Source organism: Sardina pilchardus, chromosome 8, assembly GCF_963854185.1.
Source record: "Sardina pilchardus chromosome 8, fSarPil1.1, whole genome shotgun sequence".
In the NCBI taxonomy this organism is placed as follows: Eukaryota; Metazoa; Chordata; class Actinopteri; order Clupeiformes; family Clupeidae; genus Sardina; species Sardina pilchardus.
This window is the reverse complement of record NC_085001.1, coordinates 31968261-31990488: the sequence shown is the minus strand read 5'-3', so window position 1 is coordinate 31990488 and position 22228 is coordinate 31968261. Positions and strand designations below refer to the sequence as shown.

At 42.8% G+C, this 22228-nt stretch overlaps 2 protein-coding genes across 2 annotated transcripts; both read left to right on the top strand.

Annotated features, from left to right (window-relative positions):
• The first annotated feature begins 1122 nt into the window (after positions 1–1122).
• Positions 1123–5665, top strand: LOC134089252 (tripartite motif-containing protein 16-like). The gene is made up of 6 exons (XM_062543649.1): positions 1123–1752; positions 2581–2676; positions 2905–3138; positions 3314–3470; positions 3912–3971; positions 4396–5665. The coding sequence occupies exons 1-6, from the start codon at positions 1165–1167 to the stop codon at positions 4914–4916; spliced, it is 1656 nt and encodes a 551-aa protein (XP_062399633.1). The 5' UTR covers positions 1123–1164; the 3' UTR covers positions 4917–5665.
• Positions 5666–6928: 1263 nt separating this feature from the next.
• On the top strand, positions 6929–22070 carry cfap251 (cilia and flagella associated protein 251). The gene is made up of 21 exons (XM_062543648.1): positions 6929–6970; positions 7406–7656; positions 7767–7907; positions 8975–9084; positions 9348–9459; positions 9838–9921; positions 10260–10337; positions 10582–10626; positions 10907–11106; positions 12127–12312; positions 14120–14370; positions 14879–15030; positions 16133–16306; positions 16587–16771; positions 17083–17197; positions 18531–18694; positions 18951–19041; positions 19392–19535; positions 19845–20073; positions 20937–21038; positions 21446–22070. The coding sequence occupies exons 2-21, from the start codon at positions 7432–7434 to the stop codon at positions 21649–21651; spliced, it is 2994 nt and encodes a 997-aa protein (XP_062399632.1). The 5' UTR covers positions 6929–6970; positions 7406–7431; the 3' UTR covers positions 21652–22070.
• Positions 22071–22228: the final 158 nt, after the last annotated feature.

The following is a 22228-nucleotide window of genomic DNA, read 5'->3' as shown; positions in this document are numbered from 1 at the left end:
GTCATGTGATCTGTGATTATGTGATATCCAAACACAAGAGATATATCCAGATAGTTGAAAGTATTCTGGGTAATTTTCCAACCCTGCAAGATTTTCCTGTTTGACCACCCAGGCTGAGATGAGACTCAGGTGTGTCTCTCTGTTGGGGTCAGACAGGTTTGTAGGTGTGAGATTAGAGGGACCTTTGTATTATTTTTAGCCTTTGTGTGTCTGTGTGTGTCTGTGTGTGTCTGTGTGTGTGTGTGTGTGTGTGTGTGTGTGTGTGTGTGTGTGTGTGTGTGTGTGTTTGTGTGTGTGTGTATACGTGTGTACACACACACACACACACACACACACACACACACACACACACACACACACACACACACACACACAGAAAAAGGGACAGAGAGCAGAAGTTGTTTCCTCCAGAGTGTAGAACAGGACCTCTCACATTCCTGCGCTGCCCATGCATTGGCAGGTTGACCTGCATCAGCTGCAGGAGGCCCATTCACATTTAGTTTCCTCTAATGGAAGCTGGGGAAAATAGAAAACCAGAAGTTGACAGCATGACACACTATGAACCATCGTTGTGTCTGTTTACAGTTCCTTTACATATTCCAAAACTATGTTATGACAACAATGTTAGAATTGATTAGAGGCTGAATGAGAGATGATAATTTCACCCCGATCTTATTCTTTATTTATTGATCAAATGGATTTGTATGCATTGACTCCAAAACATAAGGACATAACACAGCAGTTTATGAGGGCATTATATAGAAGTTTACCTTATATCTTTAGGCACTGATTATAATTCTCTACTCTGTTCATCCATTTTACTCAATACATGATGAGAATGTTGCCTCCTGCTGGTCATTAAGATGTACTGAACTAAACACTAATGCCATCTCTGATCAAAGGTCAGTAAAATGTAAATGTTGGCTAGACAATAAATCATGACTGTAAGTGCTTATGAAATGTTATACTTATTTGCAAATGAGCAGGCATTTTACAAGACCCCTTCCACTAAAACAGGCTGGTATTTCTGTCACATATTGTTTGAGTTTCACTTTCACTGACAACCTATCAGCAATGACACGTATGATCACACCCCTTCCAAAAAAGCAGGAAGTCATATTTCTTAGCTTCTCTCTGTGTGTGGTGGTGAGTTATAGTTGGAAAATGGCAGAAGGTTCAGCAAAAGACCTTGAATTGTTCACTTGCCCAGTCTGTCTGGATCTACTGAAGGAGCCGGTGACTATTGCCTGTGGACACAGTTACTGTATGAGCTGCATTAACGACTGCTGGAATCAGGAAGATAAAAAAGGAATTTACAGGTGCCCACAGTGCCGTCAGAGTTTCTCTCCAAGGCCTGTTTTGAGCAAAAACAACATATTCTCCGAATTAGTGGGGCAAATGCGGAGGTTAGCTAATCAGACGGCTACTCCTGCTGATGAGTATGCTGAGCCTGGACAAGCAGAGTGTGATGTTTGTACTGGGAGAAGACTCAAAGCTGTCAAGTCCTGTCTGGTGTGTCTGGTGTCTTACTGTGACTCTCACTACAAAGTCCACAACCTGATGAACCCAGGACGGAAACACAAAGTGATTGATGCCACAACTAACCTACAGGAGAAGATCTGCTCTCAGCATGAGAAGGTACTGGAAATCTTTTGCAAGACTGACCAGAGTTGTATCTGCTACCTGTGCACAATGGATGAACACAATGGACATAAGACCATTTCAGCTGCTGCAGAGCGAGCTGAGAAACAGGTAAGAAATGAGTCTTTATACCAGCTAAATTCATTAATTGTTAGATTTCTAAACTCTACAAATATTTTCAACAGAGACTTATACTGTATATCAGCTGAATCACCTAGTGAATGAGTATAGATTCCTTTGGGCAACATGAAGCTAGTTTGATATGTACATCCGTTGATTTTAGTCATATGATATTGGTCAGAAGCCTTGTACCATTTTTTCTATATAAGTCAGATGCTTACCTTGTACTGAGAGAAAGTGGAATTGTTCATTATGTCCAATATTTCAATGTGTGGTCACTTTGACACTAAAAGTATGATTCTAATGGCCCTGTAGGATATCTGTGTTCCTAAACATGGATAATATAAGACGCCAGGGTCATTGAGTCTGTTCATGTCAACAACCATTGATTAGAGTGGACCAAGTGTCTCCTGACTTTTCCACTGTTATTGTATGACTATCTATCCTTTGCTGTTCGGTAGGCTACTTAAACCCTGTATAATTATATGAAATCAGAGATGCACATTTTGGAGTACACTGTGCTTGTGCCTCTCTCCTGTACAGCTGAATTAAACTCTGTAGGCTATCTTGATTGTCCTTCTTTGTGACTGGATCTCGTGTTTCACTTTTGTATACAATATCCTTACCAACAGCGCCAAAATGCTGGACGTAAACAATAACAGGACACTCACTGCCTCACAAAACCTCACTGCCCTTCCACATATAAGCCATTATAAATTATATTCTCCATATCAACAGTCAAATGCTGTGCAATAGGTAACTCATTGCAATGGTTGTTATCTGATTGTATTGACTGTACGTTTGTGTTTGTATCCACAGACACAGCTGGCGGAGACAAAGAGGAAACTCCAGCAGAGAATCCAGGAAAGAGAGCAGGAGCTTAAGGACCTGAGGAAGGCTGTGGTAATACTCAAGGTACAGTAGGTGGTCATCAAAGCACTCAGATAGCTTTTTTAGAGGGCCTTTCTTAATTTAAACTATATTCAGACCGATCAATAAGCTATATGCCTGTCAGCAAGGAAACAGCTGCTGGATCACATTGCAGTGCCCCATCTCTGATTAATTGTTTGCAACAACTTCCAGCGAAGTTTAACTGAGTGAACTGCTTCAATTGGACCCTTTTGTCTGGGTGTGTTCAAGCAGAGCTCTGCGCAGGCAGCAGTGGGAGACTGTGAGAGGATGTTTGCTGAGATGATCCAGTGCATCGAGAGAAGACGCTCTGAGGTGAAACGGCTCATTGAAGCTCAGGAGAAAACCGAGGTGACTCGGGCTGAAGAACTGGTGAAGCAGCTGGAGCAGAGGATTGCTGAACTGAAGAGGAAAGATGCAGAACTAGACCTCCTTCCACACACTGAGGATCACATCCACTTCCTCCAGGTAACGCCACTGATGCAGGGTGGAGGTCAATAATCTACACAGGACACATTTCTGGTTAATTCAGAAACATTTCACAAGTAGGTCTCAATCTGTTTTTATTTGCATGTACATGATTTGGTATAATTGAACTAAAATACTAAAATTGATTTCTTTTCCCTGTATATATTCTCCACAGAGATTCCAGTCTGTTTCTGCATCAGATGAATATAAAGACCTACCCAGTGTAACTGTCAATCAAACCCCCTCTTTTGATGTGATGAGATCTGTCTCTGCATTGAAGCAGCATGTAGAGGACTTCTGCAAGCAGGAAGTCATTAAGATATCTAAAGAAGGTTTGGGAACTGTGTTTCTAGCTTGCTATTTATGGTTAATCATAGTTTTATAGGAAGTTTAGCCCAGTGTATACACAACTGAAAACCATACATACAGAGCGACTATAGCATTATTACAGCACATACTGTAGGTCATATGCAAACCATCTCTGATCTCAAGATTTCAAGTGATGAGCCGTCTAAGACCCGTTAGTTCATATCCTAATACTGCGGGAGCAGTCTTGCACTGCACAGCTTCTGTCCTACACAGAGATACAGCATGAATAACCTTATAAGGACACTTATGGTTACAGGGGTAAGATGATCTCAATGATAGAGACATGCAACAGAGAGACATTGTTACTAGAGGTTATAGGTTATGTCCAAAACAACTGTGAACTGCAGAGTGGAGTTCACTGAAACATACCTTTGAACTGACCTAACCTAACTCTGCCTCCACAGTGATCAGCATCAGAGCTGTTTTGCCCCCTGAGCCTAAGACAAGAGAGGAGTTCCTACTATGTGAGTAGTGCACATAAGCTCCCAGACATGATCACTTGTGCTGCAAGAGACAAATCCATGTGTGTGTGTGTGTGTGTGCACACATACGACAGGTGCAGCGGCCTGGTGGGATTCACAAAACAGTCTGGTGTCCTTGTTCTGTTCACACTCACACATAGATAGATAGATAGATACTTTATTCATGCACATAGTATTCACACATGCTCACTCACACATCATTACAACAAAACCCCATAGCTCACTACACCAGGTATTAGGGACTTAAACACATGCACTAACAAAGACAAATAATTTCATATAGCCTATTTGTAAACACAACTCTGTCTCTCTGTCTGTTATACGTACACATTTTGCCTGTGTGCATATAATATGCATATACATGTACATTTTTCAAAAAACATCAGTCCTCATTTTTGTTTCTCAGATTACCATGGCTTCACACTGGATCCCAACACAGTTTTCAGACAAATGTTTCTCATGGAAGGGAACAGAGGGGTGGAATGGAAAAATCGCCCAGCACCTAAATGGCATACCCATCCAGACAGATTTCAGCATGTATGTCAGGTTTTGTGTACAGAGAGTGTGTCTGGACGATGCTATTGGGAGGTGGAGTGGAGTGGACGAGGGATTGCCATAGCAGTCTCATATAAAGGAATCGATAGAGGGGGGTATGATGGTGATTTTGGCCGTAATAATCTCTCTTGGTGTCTAGAGAGGAACGTTTATGACTTCTCTTTTTGGCATAATAATGAACAGACACCTCTATCTACCACTTGCAGTTTCAAAATAGGAGTGTATGTGGATCACAGGATTGGATCTCTGTCCTTCTATAGTGTCTCTGATGATGCAATGACCCTTTTGCACAGAGTTCAGACCACATTCACTGAGCCCCTATACCCTGGCTTTAAGATGTTGGTTCCACAGACATCAGCAAAGATGTTGTGACTCCAATATTTTCAATACCTGAACAACCTTTATGTGTGACAAGTGAGAGTTCTGGAATTGGAACTTATGATTTTTAAATTCATAAGTAGGCTAGTTTAGGCTATGTCCTTGTTTCTGTTATGTGTTCCACCACATACAGTAGGGGGTCAAATACTTCCTCCCCCTAGCATTTAAGGAAGAACATTTATTTATTTACAATACATTCTTCAATCACAAATAAAATTGATAGCGGTTTGATTTTTACTCATTTTTTGAATGAAGGCATTAAGATCAATTGTCAAATGATGATTTTATATTCCTCTTTTTAGGCAACTTTAGCATGGTATCACATGTTCTCCCCACTGTATGAGATGAGATGACTGTCATTATTTTATTCTGTTCCTGTACTGTCCCTGTGTAGCCTATATTTGTGTGTGACTATTATGTTTAAAGTTCGGAAGGAATACTTTTGCAATGTGTCACTGTTCTGCATGGGTGCATCCCCTGTGTCAGTATCTGCTCCGGATTGCCAGGTTTACACCGATCAGTGTCTGATTCAGTGTGGTCCACATGAAATGGGATGACCAATGCCAACTCTTTCGTCAACCGGGAAGAAGGCTACTAATTCCTTGTCTAGTTTGTTTTTCCTATCATTGTCCTGACTGGGTCTTCATCTCTTGTATAATGTGTAGCCAATTCTGCTATTCCAATAAGATATCATTAAATAGGCTAAATAAAAGACATCATTAAATAAATAAAATAGAATACTACTTTAGTTGTAAGAGTTATGCTTTTTAAGGTGTTGCTTATTCAGCGCAAACAAATAGCCTAGGCCTATCATGTTATATAGGCCGAACAAATCTTTACATTATGAGGAGTTGCTATCTTAAAATAGGCTAACTAAATGCGAGGGGAACGTTTTGGATGTAGACCTGTAGGCTAGCCTATTGTATTTACAGTTTTTTTACGATTGTTTACACAAAATACAAATTTTCACACAGTTTGCAAAATTTTACTCCAAGGAGCAAAACACCTCCACAGATGTGCAAAACATTACACACAATGTTTGCTTCACCCTTTTTGCAAAACATTACACACAGTGGTTTGTAAAACTCACACACATTTCCACACATTAGACACAGATAAGGATTGTGAGGTTACTTCATTACAAAGCCCCGGATTGCCAATGACTACACTAATGAACGAATTGGATAATCACATCCACCAGGTAAGCACACATGTGCAAAATTGAAAACGCAGCACAGGTGTGCTATACAGTCTTGCTGCTCTTACAGTAGTTGTTCTTCAGAGTCAAAGTGTATGTACTTTATGCAGTAGTTTTTATTTGTCTATATTTATTTGTTTCATTGATTTCATTGTTGGTTGATTACTGTAACTGACTATGGTAAGAAATACTGTAAGTATTGAAAGAAATACTTGAAATATGCAGTCTATAGCATCAGTGTTGTGCAGTGCAAGTGCAAGTTTATAGACCTATTTGTGTAAATTTTTTCCTATGTCGAACTAATCATGAAGAATGGTGTGGGTTTGTCACTATTTTTTGAACATCTAGGCCTAAATGATCCCTTACATAACAATGTCTGGGCAAAAATCTAACATGCATGCTATTTCCTAGAATTAGCTTTTTTACAAATGTGTTTTGCATTTATCACTGGAGTGTGAAACTGGCTGCAATAGTGTCTGATCATTGAGGACTGTGTTTGTTAAATGACAATAGTATTTTCTCAAATATGTGTAGGCCTATAGCCTATGTTTTGACTGAAGTGTGTATGTTTTGACTGATGTGTGTCATTTTGCAAGCAATCTAGGAATTATGCAAACTGGGTGTTTGGATAGCTGTGATTAGGCCCTATATTTTGCTAAAAAGAACCCAGTTTTATTTTGATATGTTATACAGACATGTCTCTGTCCAAAACCTGTTGAATCTGAAAACTCTTTCTGCTCCCATGTGGGAGCTCCTCCCTCGTCCCACCGTATCATAGCAACAGAATGCTTTCTCATCCGAGCCATCGAAGACGGAACAAATTTTCAGCAGATCGTGTTATGTTTTAAGAGTAAGTTCCCCCCCCCTCCCCCCCTGAAGTTTTCAAATAGGCTGCATTCTTCAAGGAAAAAAATACTTTTTTTCGCCTCATTCTTATTTGAGTGAGCCATTTCGATTGAAACCTAAGGTTTGTGCAATGACAACGTGAGGCTCAATGAATGTTAACGTCAGGCCTAGCAGATAGCCTACATTGAGCAAAACGTTATTAATATGGGTAGCAGCTAGGCTAGAAAATAATTTAATGTTAGTTAACGTCAGTGAAAGATAACTGCATCCAGTAGTAGGCTATATAGACATTCCTGTTGTGTTCACCAGATCCGAAAACAGCATTAACTCCAGTGATTACGAACTTTTAACTGTTAATGTTTCAGTGAAACAGAAACCTGTGTCATAACTTTTAAGCATCGTGTAAATGGTGTAACTTATGACATGTTCATCTTTGCAGCTGCTACATCTTTCCGTCGTTACGTGATGTCCGATGCCGATGACTGTCAAAAAGGCTCCTTGGACGCCTCCAGATCGGACCAGCAGCAGTCTAAACATGCTGATGACAACTGCGGTGTCCAAAATGACACCGAGAACCTTGATGTTGACCAGGCTCTCAAAAGTGTTTCACAGGAACTGGATTCTCATGTGTACTCGGCTACCTCTATTGTCCTGCCCAGTCAGCAGAAAGCAACCAGAACCCATCCACTGGTAATTCTACAACATCCATCTGGGTCTCTGTAATTTGATAGTTCCAATGATAATGATTAGGCCTAATTACAAAACTGACCGGGTTAGAGTTTGTTGTGTCATGGTTTCAGACTCTGAACTGGGCATTTGGCATCAACAGCAGGCTCCCAGTGTTCTGCCTGCAGGATGATGAGCGCCTGGTCATTCTGTATGTCTGTGCACATGTGGCTGTCATGTATGACCACACCACCAACACACAGCACCTGCTTCAGGTAAGAGCACAGGCCATGAAAGCTCCTGCAGCTAGCACTGGGGAGGGGTCATTATGCATGGGCTCTCTGCTCCTCCATTTTGCTGACATGGGTTAGCAAGCAGGTTGCATTTACATTTATTCATTTAGCTGACTGGCACTTTGATCCAAAGCAACTTAGAAAGGAGGAATAACATTCAACGTATAGGCCGCCAAAGGAAACCTAAGTGTAACAATAACTTTGCAGATCAGAGAATGAGAGTGCAGAAGTTTAACTATGTATGAGGAAGAGAGTGCAGATGTTGAAGTACCAACCAGAAGATTGAAGAGATTCAGAGATTCAAGAGATAGTGGTAGACAGGAGTGCAATGGCCAAGGGGTAACATACGCCTTCAAGAGCCCAATGTTAATGGGAGCAGACACAGCAATCACTTTGGAGAAAACTTGATTGTTATCGTCATGTTGGTAGCTTGCAAACCATTACAGTGAAAGCTTGACTGTTTGAGTGTTACAGTAATAAACAAAAAACAACTGAGCAAAACATTTACAGATGACAGCATATTTTATGATATACTAAACTTAACTTAACAAAAGCAAGTCTACATATAGTACTTTTAACTGAAGCACAAACAAATGACTCAGTGACGTTTAAATTATTGGGAAGAGGAAGAGGGGGAACGGGAAGCAGAACTGTTGCTGTATGTTTTCAAATGGATTTGAAACAAAGAAAACAGACTGGAGCACAGTGATTAGACTTGCAGCCTTTACTAGTGCAAACAAAAACAACTAATGTCTCGACACCATTGTGTCTTCGTCAGAGCCGAGCTGATTGATTGTGAAGCCTCGACTGGGTGATATGTGGAGTGGAGTATCCCACATTAAATTCAAAATTGATTTGTTTTTACTTCAAAGTTTAAACAGTTTTAATGCAAATGTAACATGAATGGTTATTCTGTGTAGAGGAATGACAGGCTTCTTTATTGACGATATTGTAAATAGCTTTGGATAAAAGCGTATGCTAAATAACATGAACAGCTTAGCTCAGTGGTATGTGACCCACTGTTAAGGTGTTTCTGGGTTGTTTTGCAGGGCCACTGTAGCCCGATCTCCTGTGTGTGTGTGAGTGAGGACCGCCGCTGGCTGGTGACTGCAGATAAGGGTCAGGACAGCCTGGTTATTGTCTGGGACACGTATACTTGGTAAGGCTACACAGAGAGAGGCATATTGCCACTACACCACATAGCAGTGGCTCAGCATGCATACTGTAGAGGGGGGACTTTTCAAAAGGGGCTGGTCAGAGACATACATCACAGACTAAGAGAGACTCCTGCCCTGTAATGCGTGCATGTATGTGTGTCTATGTGTGTCTGTGTGTGTGTGTGTGTGTGTGTGTGTGTGCATGCATGTATGGTTGATTCCATGTGGTCTGCATAAAGAAATGTAATTGTGCTGCTCCTCACAGCATCCCTGTGCGGACCCTATTTGATTGTCATCCTGAAGGGGGCACTGTTGCATTAGCCCTGTCTCATGACTCCAAACATCTGGTTTCGGTTGGAGCTGCTGCAGGAGTGCAGGTAGGTAAATCCATTAAATGATCAAGCATGCAAACAAATAGTTTCATTGTGCAATTGTGTGCCATAACACTGTAAAGATTGTGTGAGGGCAACACAAGTAATTTTGTGTGGTTGTCACCAACAACATTATATTGTATGTGTCTCTGTTTGTATGTGTGCATCTAGTGATGGCATGGTATAGTGATAGGTGCGTCAGGGTAAACTCACACTATAGTGATCCAGATCGGTGAGTGCAGTATAAGCACAGGTTAGTGGGGGAGTGAGCACAAGGCTACAGTGCCTAGGGTGAGGATGTCCTAATACTTAACTGGTGGGCTTGATGGACTTGGTGGACTCCAAGCAGTAGATCTGTCTGATGTGCTGTTGTGTTAATGTCAGCAGCGTGTGTGTATCTGGGACTGGACCAGTGAATCAGAGAGTCCTCTGTGTGTAACCGAACTTCCTGAAGAGTTTGGCACTCAGGTAGGAAGTGTGGATTTTATTTATTCAACAAATTCTAATCATTTTGAAATAATGCATATAACCATATTCTGCTCTTACAATGTTACTGTTAATACACAGCACATATCCTTACTTTAAACACTACCTGTCTATACTGTTTGCATTATGCTTTTTTGCACTTCTGGTTAGAAGCTCGCTGCATTTTGTAGTCTCTGTACTCTGCACAATGACAATGAAGTTGAATCTGATCTAATAGCAAAGTCTTCCTTAAAAAGATCCTTCACTGCTTTGATTGAAATATAAAATGTATGATGCATTTGAACGATCTCCTAATTTGTCCTCGACTCTCTTTCCTCCAGAAACACATTGTGTTCAACCCCAATGACAACACCCAACTGCTCAGCACCAGTGAGAGCAGGGTGCTGTTTTACACAATGGCAAGTTGGACATCTCTCTCTCTCTCTCTCTCTCTCTCTCTCTCTCTCTCTCTCTCTCTCTCTCTCTCTCTCTCTCTCTCTCTCTCTCTCCCTCTCTCTCTCTCTCTCTGCCTCTGTGTGTTTGTCCTGCTGTAGTTAGTGTGCTGAAGATGTCTGCATATTTGTTGTTGCAGTTGTTCCTGTGAGTGTGTATTGTGTGTTAGCAGTGTAATGTTCTTCTGATGGAAATGTCTCCCATGTGTAGGAGGGGGCGACTCTGCAGTACTCGGCCCCTGAGATCTCAGACAAGGTCAGCTTCTCCCTGTGCTCTCTCCCTCTGAGACAATCCTCTGGGCTGCACAGCATGGGCCACAGCCATACTGCTCCATCTCATGTGTTAGAGCGCTCACACACTCACCTCAACCATTCTCTCTGCTCTGGTCTCTCTCTCTCTCTCTCTCTCTCTCTCTCTTCCTCTTCCCCTTCACCCCTTCTTCACCTTCTGTCCCCATGTCCCACATGCTCTCTTTTTCATCTTCCTTTTCTCCTCCTCTTACTTCTCCTCCTTCTCCTTTCCTGTCCCCTCTCAGACGTTCAATAAGGCGGTGGGTGCGTTCACTCACTCGGTGTTCCACAGCGGAGGAGCGCAGGCCTTCAGCGCCACCTCGCTGGGCAACCTGCTGATGTGGGCACAGAGGACGGAGGGCACGGGCACAGGCTCCAGCTACACGGCACTCAAGCTGGTCCCGCTGCAGGAGGACGCCATTACTGTGCTCACTCAAATAGACAGGTGCATATGACTCCACACTCTATGGCTCCTTAACTACTGTAGTTCTTAGGGTAGCCTTACATTTATTTATCCATTTCACAAACACTTGTATGTAAAGCCATACATTCAATTTCAACTTAATTTCACTTACAGAGCGCCAAAACATTACACGTGTCTCATGGCGCTTTACAGAGTGTTAAAATACATTGATAACTTATTTTTTCCTTTTGCTTGGACATAAGTGGCAGGTAAATGTAGGAGCTGAAGTGTGCTAATGCTGTGACACTAACTGGAAACACAATACTAGACAAGAGCACATGTGGTTGTTAAGGATGTACCCAGAACCTCCAATCACCTATGAGAGAATCGCACACAAACAAATCTAAGCAAACATTAGATGCCTCATGAGAATACATGTACAGCTATTATAATCTTATTTAAATTTGAATTGTGTCTGCAAGATACTCTGGCAACGATCAATGATGCACGTTACGTTTACCCCAACCATCGGGGGTAACCAATCAAATCGGTGTATCTAATATGATGATGACGACAACACTGATGACGACAACACTGCAATGTTCGAAATCAGTAAACATTGGTCACACTGTTATCCAATTGCGTGCATTGAGATTTTCAAATGCATGCTTGGTGCCGCTCTCAAGTTGGGCCATAGCATTATTTGTGGCCAGACCCTTAATCTGAAAGATTACAAGGGTCTGGATGTTCCAGGCTACTACTTACCATATAACATGACTGGGTAAACATATTACTTCTCTTGCATCACAGCTGCTCCTTGCTCCATCATTTAGTGATAATCATTTGTGTAGCAGTAGTCCTATGTCTACAACTAAAGAAGGGTCAGTGTAGGAAAATGACTGAAGGGTCTCAGGCAACCGACTAGAAATGAATATACAATAAATACCGTAAAATATAATTTGTTTTTCTAATCCACTTGATTTCCAATCTACTTGAAGTTCAGCCCTAACACAAACTGACGGTGTGTGTGTGTTTGTGTGTGTGTGTGCGTGTGGCCTGCAGCTACATAGTCATAGGTGACAGCCGGGGTCATGTAAAGTTCTATGACGGCAGGATGAAGCTGATCAGCCACTACAGTGACTTTAACCTGGACTCCATCAGCTCGCTCTCATTCAGCACCACTCTGCCCACCGGCCCCATGGGACACCCCCGCGACTGCACACTCACCGCCCAGCCCTTCGTCATTCAGTGAGGATTGGTGAAGTGTGTGTGTGTGTGTGTGTGTGTGTGTGTGTGTGTGTGTGTGTGTGTGTGTGTGTGTGTGTGTGTGTGTGTGTGTGTGTGTGTGTGTGTGTGTGTGTGTGTGTGTGTATGTGTGTGTGTGCAGGGCTGTACGCTGCGAGCAGGTCGTCGCAAATGCGCGTAAATAAATATTAGTGCGAGTTGAACATTTTGTATTGTCGCACACGTGCGAATACTGATTTCATCCCTTTCATTCGCATTTTGCTCCTAAAATGAATCAACACCAAGTGGATCAAAGTGTAGTACAATTTTCGCGCATCTGTATACACATTTCAGAGTTCACAGCTCTGGAGTTGACAATTCTTGCACCTGGCCGGACACTGGCTTTCAGCATCAATCTCGCGCTCTCAAACACACGCAAGAAATCACTCCAAATCCATTCTTCTTTTTCTTAAATCTGTTCCATATCAGTTGGTGACTATATGTAGCGATTACCGGTGAAACGGTGAACTATGATACACATGTTGACTATATTACCGTGTTCATTTAAAATATTATTATTATCACGGTCGGTTGATAAACACGGTGTGGAAACCGTAGGCTATGTAAATTCCTCCCAACTTCACCCGAGCCTGCATTTGACATAGGCCTGGTAGACTTGAAACAAAAATGGTATCCTACTGATTCTGTCGTCTAAATTATGGATTTAACCACGATTCGGTGCTACCTGCTTCAAAAAGGCGGAACATTTTCATCGCAAATGCGCTGTATCATATAGCTATCAGTTATCAGGAGAATACCGTAACGTTTTTTTTTTAAACACTGGTTGTCACTCATTGGATATAACAGATAGCCTATACCAAACTCCAAGACAAGTCATGGTAAGTTAAGTAAGAGTAGGTTAAGCACCCAGCAACATGACCAAGGAAAAAGTGAACGGAACAACTCACAATGCCATGCCACGGTAGGCTACCTAAATCATAGAAGTTAACATTACTGGACACTCATCTTTTCTATTACACCCGAAATATTTGTCTTTACCTTTATTCGTTTTTTTAACATTCATGTTATTTAATGAAAACATGTATCCTTGAACTATGCGTGACTAGTATTTTCCTAAAACCGAATGAAATCTAATTATGTTCAGTAGGCTACGGTAGGCTACTTAAAGTGACAGACATTCAATTAGACCTACACACCACCACTGTAATATCATTAAAGACAAGTGTAATCAATATGAAGTATTCAAGATATTGCAAATGCTATAAATGGTTAGCAAAATGTATACAAATTCGGAAATCAAAATATGAAATAGAAACAAGACAAGCCATTTTCTGTGTGTGTGGAGGGTTTGAGCAGAGACTAGGATTGCCACAGCTGTGAATGATCTGTATCCTGCTTAAGGTTTTCAAGGAAATTTCTTAGTGCTCCTAAATTTTTCTCTGTGCTCCTAAATTTTTTCATTTAGGAGCACCTGTGCTCCTAATGAAAAAGCTAAGCGTACAGCCCTGGTGTGTGTGTGTGTTTGTGTTTGGGCGTGCAAGTTGATGTAATGTTGCCATTCCCTTAGTTAAGAGTGCCCGCATTGTATTATATGACATTGTTGCCTGGTGTCCACAGGAATCAGAAATAGAGAGGTAGCGGAATACTCAGTTCTGTTAAATACTCAGGGCTTTCAGGAAAAAGTATTTGTACCTGGCACTAGCATATGAGATGTAGCGGCTTTATTGTGTTAAAGGAAATGTAGTTTAGAAAGTCAGAGCATTGAAATAGAGCTGTCCTGAGGCTTTTTGTCCCTCTGGTCCCCCTGTAGGAACTTGGTCATCTCCACAGAGACGGCTGTAGTGGTGCATGTGACCTCTCAGGGAAGTGTGGTGCAGACCCTGCTGAAGGAGCATGCTGATTCGCTGCAGGCTGTGGCCTGTCACCCACGGCAACCTGTTGTTGCCATGGGCAGTAACAGTGGCATCCTCAAGGTGTGGGACTACGAGCAGAGAAGGTTGGTGTGTAGCCGCCTGTTTCAGAAAGACCCTCAGATTCAGTGCCTGGCCTACGATCCATACGGTGAGTATAGGAGATGTGAAGAACACAACACACACACACACACACACACATATATACATACACACACACACACACACACACACACACACACACACGCACACACACACACACACACACACACACACACACACACATATATACATACACACACACACACACACACACACACACACACACGCACACACACACACACACACACACACACACACACACACATACATACACACACACACACACACACACACACACACATACACATACACATACACATACACATACACATACACATACACATGCATACACACACACACACACACACACACACACACACACACACACAGGCAGGAAGTGTATATACTCAAATATCCACACAGCGATTTACAATGATTCAGCAATAATTCACAAGGAATGTTATTAAGTATTATAATGTCTGATTGATTGCCATGTCTAAACCCACAACTCTGTGTGTGTGTGTGTGTGTGTGTGTGTTTGTCTGTGTTGTGGACAGGAGTGTATCTGGCAGTGGGCTTGGCAAATGGAGTGGTGTGTGTGTTGGATGCCTGCAGCCTTCATTCAGAGGACGTGGACAGCTTCAGCTACAGCTCTGACTCAGTCACACACATGGCCTTCTCGCATGACTCCCATTACCTGGCCGCCGCTGTGAGTGTGTGGTCCACCTGAGGGGTCAGGCCCATTTATGGTCCACACCACAAGTGCTGCTCGGCACAAAAATATTGTTATCAACAGATACCTCAGCACTGTACACTTTCATAGTCTTGCAATAGCAACTTAAGCCTTGTTGAAGTACGGGATAATGGACGACACGCCGTGCGGTTATTCAAAGTTAATGCACGTTCTAGACGGTGATACGGCCCGACGCGAAGCGGAGGGACGTTCCGTCTAGAAAAGTGCATTAACTTTGAATAACCGCACGGTGTGAAGTCCATTATCCCGCTTATTCCACTGTTGCCACTGCGTTGTGTTCGTTTCCGGTGCTAATTTAAATGTTTTAATCGCTAGAACTGTTTTGTTTGTAGAACTACTTTTCCCAGACACATTTCAACTAATTTCTCAAACTGCGGTTACTAGTTCTAAATGGATGGTTGCTATGGCCAAAAGCCAGTCGTTAGTTCTAATCTCCCGTTGTCAAACTGGCATATCCCAAGATTCTGATTAACGTTAACTTTGAAAGATTGCTATTTTTCTTAGCCTACAGCCACCTAACTAGCTAAATGACACCTCTGCCATATGCTAAACGTTACTATGATCTGAACGTCTGTATTTTACAGCTTCTATGTAACGTGACAGTGCATTTAAACTTCACAACAAGTTTGGCGAATTAATATTCAAGTGTGATACGGTCAAAAACAATGGAACTACTTCATAGCCGTGCGTATATCTAAAGTTAATGCACACCCTTATAGAACGCAGGACAATGGGGAACTCAACCGAGCAGTGGAATAATAGAATGTAACCTAGTTGTGGTAACAACTTGTAAATTATGGTTATTTCTCACTGTGAAACGAAAGCAAACAGACTCACACAGTGACAACGGCAACACACAACAGAACCTGAGCTCCGTAGAACTTTGAGTTAATATCCAGTTAGAGTAAGCCATCTGCTGTTTCAATTGTTTTCATGTACACGACAAGCTCTGCAACATCCTAGGCTAGCAGACACACATTTTGTCTCAAATGCAGTCTTGCATATTTTGTCGAGTGAAACTCACTGCGGTGTGTGTGTGTGTGTGTGTACCTCCCAGGATGAGGGTAAGGCGGTGACGCTGTTCCGCTTGTGTTCAGAAGAGGGCGCCCAGCGCTGGCGCTACCAGGGCCGCCACCACTCCCACTACATGCCCATCCGGGACCTGCTGTTTGGAGAGCAGCTGGACACTGGCCTGCCCAGACTCCTGTCCCTGGGAGAGGATCGCAGGCTGGTCAGTGTGTCATTGGGACACTTGTGTACACAATATCTCTCTCTCTCTCTCTCACACACACACACACACACACACACAATTTTACATTTAACATTTCAGCTGTTTTCTCCCCATGTGCATAGATTGCATTTTTTCTTATTTGGTGTGTGTGTGTGTGTGTGTGTGTGTGTGTGTGTGTGTGTGTGTGTGTGTGTGTGTGTGTGTGTGTGTGTGTGTGTGTGTGTGTGTGTGTGTGTGTGTGTGTGTGTGTGTGTGTGTGTGTGTGTGTGTGTGTGTGCAGGTGGAGTATGACCTGCAGGCCAGTGGTGATGATAGACTGGTGATCCTGAGTGCTGAGCGGCTGGAGCAGAGTGGAGTGCCCATGTGCATGACCTGGTACCCGCCGCTCACCACGGAGCACTTCCTGCTCACCGCATCCCACCTCTACAAGATGAAGCTGTACAACAGCACCACCAAAATGTGCAGGTCAGACCATGCACGCACACAAATGCACGCACACACACACACACACACACACCACACCACAGCACAACACACCACACCACACCACACACACATACACACACACACACACACACACACAGACAGACACACACACACACACACACAGCCCTTGAGCATTTTAGCACCTTAAGATAACATTCTACTACATTGGCACTTCTGACCGAAGTACATGCACAGAACTCTCATGTAGATACACACCCCTATATCACAGGCACACACACTGGCTCTGTGGATGATATCCCTTTTCCACTGATACCCCCCTGGTTTTGCAGGAAGACATTGCTGGGACCCTGTTTTGGCTCCCCTGTCAGGAAGATGATGTTGTTGCCACAGAACAGTGATGGAGACTCCAGCGCCCGCTACATGGCTTACATCACCACAGACAAGGTAAATAGACTCACTAAATAGTCAGACAAGCACACACATACAGGAAGGCATATGAATAGTGCAGCCATGCGCATAGCTGAGATATGTAAGGCACAGATGAATATGAGCTACGTCTGTCTATCTAGACATGACAGGGATGTCTGTTTGTCTGTCTGTTTGTCTGCTATTTGCATATCTCTTAAAACTCTCATTAAATATATTGGTAGAAGAAGCACACATTGGCTTTCTCTGCTCTGCTGTATCCACTACCCCCCTCTCACACAGCACTGTAGGCTCGCATATCTGTCAAACTGTTAGTCCGATTGATTTCAAACTTGAAAGGTGTCTTGCTACGGGCATGAGTAAGTACAGTGGCAAGTTTGACGGTAGTTGGATATAAGTATATACTTTTTATATATATAAGTAATGGAACATATATTATTATATATCGGTAAAAGAAGTACATATTGGCTTTCTCCGCTGTAGCAACTCCCCCTCTCACACAGCACAGCACAGGACCAGAGACAGAGGTGGTAAGCAGAGTTTTGGTAGCACTGAATCAGGGGTCAAGATGCAAGATTATTATCATGTTTGACATCAACAATAGACAATAAACATGCCACAAACAAACACGGGTATGCAATGGCTATTCAAAATGACGTAAAAATAATTAGCAATGAACGGACAACAAGTGGCAGATAGAGCAAGATGTCATTTATGCTACAAACATTTTTTTTTAGTTACAATTGTTGCAAAACTCATATGATGATGCATCTCTTTACAAAATGGGTTATCTGTATCATTAAATCATTCAATAGGCTAAACATAGCCTTGCATTAAAGCTTTAGGCTTATGTCATTTCGATCAGCTACATCAAAGAGTGGTAGCCAGAGTGTGATGTCACCTAAGCTACCAAAGATATCCCATCGTAGCAAATGTCATACAATGATCCATCACTCCACAAAACAGTCTTGTCTTCTCTGTCAGGAAGTTATTCATTAAGCTTAACAATAAACATATAGCCTTAACTCAAAACAGCTGTTAGGCTTATGTCATTTTGATCTGTAAAAATGTCACATGCAGCCATGCCTAAATTTTGCTTATTGCACATTAATTATTGGCTAATGTATTGTAATTTAATATTCATTATTGAACGCTTAGCTGGAATTATGTTTTTCCCTATCATCCTATTTTCAAAGCAAGCATACCTGCGGGTAAGGTATTTATTTATAAGTATAAAACAAGTACATTGATGTGTGTGTGTGTGTGTGTGTGTGTGTGTGTGTGTGTGTGTGTGTGTGTGTGTGTGTGTGTGTGTGTGTGTGTGTGTGTGTGTGTGTGTGTGTGTGTGCAGGTGGGGTTGCAGATCCTCCCTCTGGATGGGAATCCTCATCGCTGCAATGCCCAGCTGTGTCACCCCATGGGGGTGTCCGGCTTGGCCGTGTCTCACGATGGCCGCTACGTTTTCACAGCGGGGGGAGCCGACTGCACGGCTTTCTGCTGGGAGATCAGCCTCAGGTGAACCCTGGCAAACCGCATTCTTCATTCTGCACACACACTGAACTGGCTGCACACAGTCAGTGGAATGTTTACATCAGGATTCACTGTTGTTGCGACGATAATGGTTTGTGTGTGTGTGTGTGTGTGTGTGTGTGTGTGTGTGTGTGTGTGTGTGTGTGTGTGTGTTTGTGTGTATGTGTGTGTGTGTGTGTGTGTGTGTGTGTGTGTGTGTGTGTGTGTGTGTGTGTGTGTGTGTGTGTGTGTGTGTGTGTAGTGCACTGGAGGCTGCCGCAGCCCTGGGTGGTAAAGACCTCGACCCTTTTTACAGCCTGCTGGAGGGAGGAAGAGATGGCGAACTCTTCAGGGTGCGTCTCCATGAATGTGTGTGCATGCCAAGCAAAGCTTCACTGTTACATTCACCATTCTAGTGCTGACATGCACTACACCACACTACACTCCTACACTCCACTACAGATCCTTTCATTTTCTGTTCAGGTGAACTGACTTGACGCCTAGTTTTCACGGAAAATGTCATGATTTTCTTTAGTGTTGTGTTGGTTATAATTTAGTTCAGTTTAATATGATCACACTGGCTAGACCTTCAACACAGTTTTTTTTTTTTTTTTTTTAATAACTGAAATGGGTCATCTCTGGTTTTGTCCGTGTGGTGCCTCTGGTAAGTGTGTGTGTGTGTCTGTGTGTGTCGGCCTGACAGGAAATGGAGGATTACTTCTACTACAGTCAGCTGCGCAATCAAGGCATTGACAGCATGCAGACGCGGCAGGTGTCCACCCACATCCCGCTGGCAGAGGTGCCCTTCGTCATGAGGGCCCTCGGCTTCTACCCCACCGAACAGGAGGTGCCCCTTCCTTGCTGTCACACATTCACACAAACATTCAGTCAGGGCCACTGACAGTGGTTCACTCACTCTGTCAATCACAAGTTGGTCAATCACCCTGTCAGTTACTTACAGTATTAGTCAGTTACAACATAACATACAATTTCAAGAGTGCTCAGTCCAAGAATGGATAGAACAGAAAAGCTCTGTCGCGTCTCACCTAAGTTCTCTCCTCCGTGGTTTGTCTTTTCCTGTTACTTCTCTTCTCACTCCATGTTTCCTTCTTACCCTCCTTTGCCTCTCTCCATCATCCCTCTCTCCGCGTGGCAGCTGGAGGACATGCAGAACGAGGTGAAGTTCAGTCGCTACGCAGAGACGGGCCAGTACGTCACGCACGTAGACCTGCCGGAGTTCATCCGTCTGTTTGTGAACCACCGGCCGGCGCTGGGCCTCGGGCTGCATGAGCTGCAGTGGGCCCTCAGCGTCCTGGGGGAGAGCGATGGCACCGGGGACACACAGATCCCCCGAGACCTCCTGATGGAGCTGCTGCAAGCCAGAGGTGTGTGTGTGTGTGTGTGTGTGTGTGTTTGTGTACATGTATACTAGGGTATGTGAAAATGGGCAGACGAGCTTGTGGAAAGCTATTACGACATGCATTGCCACATATCTCCATAGGTGAATATGCACATTAGAGTGGATATGTGTGCACTGCTGGTGTGCCGATGTTTGTCTATCTTTAAGCAAAATGCTATTGTAAAATTGGAATGACTGAGAATGCCTTTGTTCTCACAGGAGTGTTTGTGTTGGCTTTTAAAGGAACACTTCACCGTTTTTTCATATTAAACTATGTTATTCCCTTAACTTAGACGAGTTGATACATACCTCTCACGTTTCAATGCGTGCACTCACTGGCTCTGGTGCGCGGTGCTACTTTGATAGCACTTAGCTGGCCCAGTTCATTCATTAGGATCCATACAGAGATGAAGTTAGAAGCGACCAAACACCTCCATGTTTTCCGTATTAAAATACAGTTACACGAGAAGTCACACGACCAAGTATGGTGAGACAAAATAAAACATGGTGCATTTCTAAGCAGGTAAGAGTGATAACTATATCAGGGAAAACATGGAGGTGTTTGGTCGCTTCTAACTTCATCTCTGTTTGGATCCTAATGAATGAACTGGGCCAGCTAAGTGCTATCAAAGTTGCGCCGCACGCCAGAGCCAGTGAGTGCCCACATGGAAACGTGAGAGGTATGTATCAACTCGTCTTAGTTAAGGGAATAATGTAGTTTAAAATGAAAAAAAAAAAACGGTGAGGTATTCCTTTAAGTGTGTGTACTGAATGTGTGTGTGTGTGTGTGTGTGTGTGTGTGTGTGTGTGTGTGTGTGTGTGTGTGTGTGTGTGTGCGTGTGTGTGTAGGAGAACACATGACAGAGGAAGAGCTGGCAGAATGTTTCAGCACACTACTTGGGGTCAGCTCAGAAGGCGGGAGGTCAGAAGCAGGCAGTACGCAGCGGTCAGGTGAGAGCGCACACAGAGAGTGCACTCAGACTCAAGTGGGGGCCATGGGACTTAGACTGGGGCTTACAGTGTGTTTAAGAAATGTAGAAAATCATACTCTGGCATATGTGTATATACTTTATATACTCCTGCAGGCCTAACTATTTCACTAACTGATGAAAAGTCATGGATTCTTTAATATTGTTAAAGTTTACCATTTATTACCTCCGCCAAGGAGGTTATGTTTTCATCATTGTTTGTCTGTTTGTTTGTTAGCAAGATAACTCAAAAAGTAATGGATGGATTTCGATGTAAATGGACACATTAGCCTCAACTTTTACAGGGCCTGTAACTCTTTTATATTTAATTTATCTCTCGTTTACATTTTCTCTCTTTCTCTCTCTCTCTCTGTCTCACTCTCTCTGTAGACACAGAGACACTCCTCGATACGGAGATCCCTGCAGAGATCACCTTGGAAACATTTGTTAAAGGCATCCTGGGATTTCCTCTTAGCAACAAAGAGGCCTCAAGCTCCTCCTCCGACATCTCCTCACCTCTGCCTTCAAAAGACTCCAAAGAAGTACAGTCAAGGACACTAGTTTTAGAGCAGCATTTGACACACAGTGACTCTTAAACCCAGAACACCCAGTACTTTCTATTGAATTTCACATAATTAAAATGAGAAGTTTTGAAGGAAGTAAACTAGACGTTACAGTATGGAAGCTTGGAAAACTCCTTGAACACATGGAAACATTCTGTGATGACCATAGATTTTCATACAGTCTGTTTTACAGAACTAAATTTTTTGGAAGTATGTGGAGCAGTAGCAGTTCTAACATGTGTTCACCATAAGACTGGGTATCTGTTTGTTGTGGAAGTTCCTTCAGGGCAAGCACTTCTGTCTGACTATGTGCATCAGACAATTAAAATCCAAATAATTTACTTACAAAATAAAAGTTTCATTCAATTGTCTGACATTGATAGTATACTATATTTTATCTTTGGTTAACAGCGTTAAAAAAAAAATGAAATGCCCAAAATTCGTGTTTGACTGAGCCGGTCTGATCTAGACATGTAAAAGAAAGCATACCGGGTTTTAATAAAGCTCATGAAACTGAAAATTACGCGTTCGCGTTTGATTTAGCACTACTATATAGGCTACTCTGTGTTCCTGTACGAACACCAACGAGCGGATAAATTCTCTGCCTCTG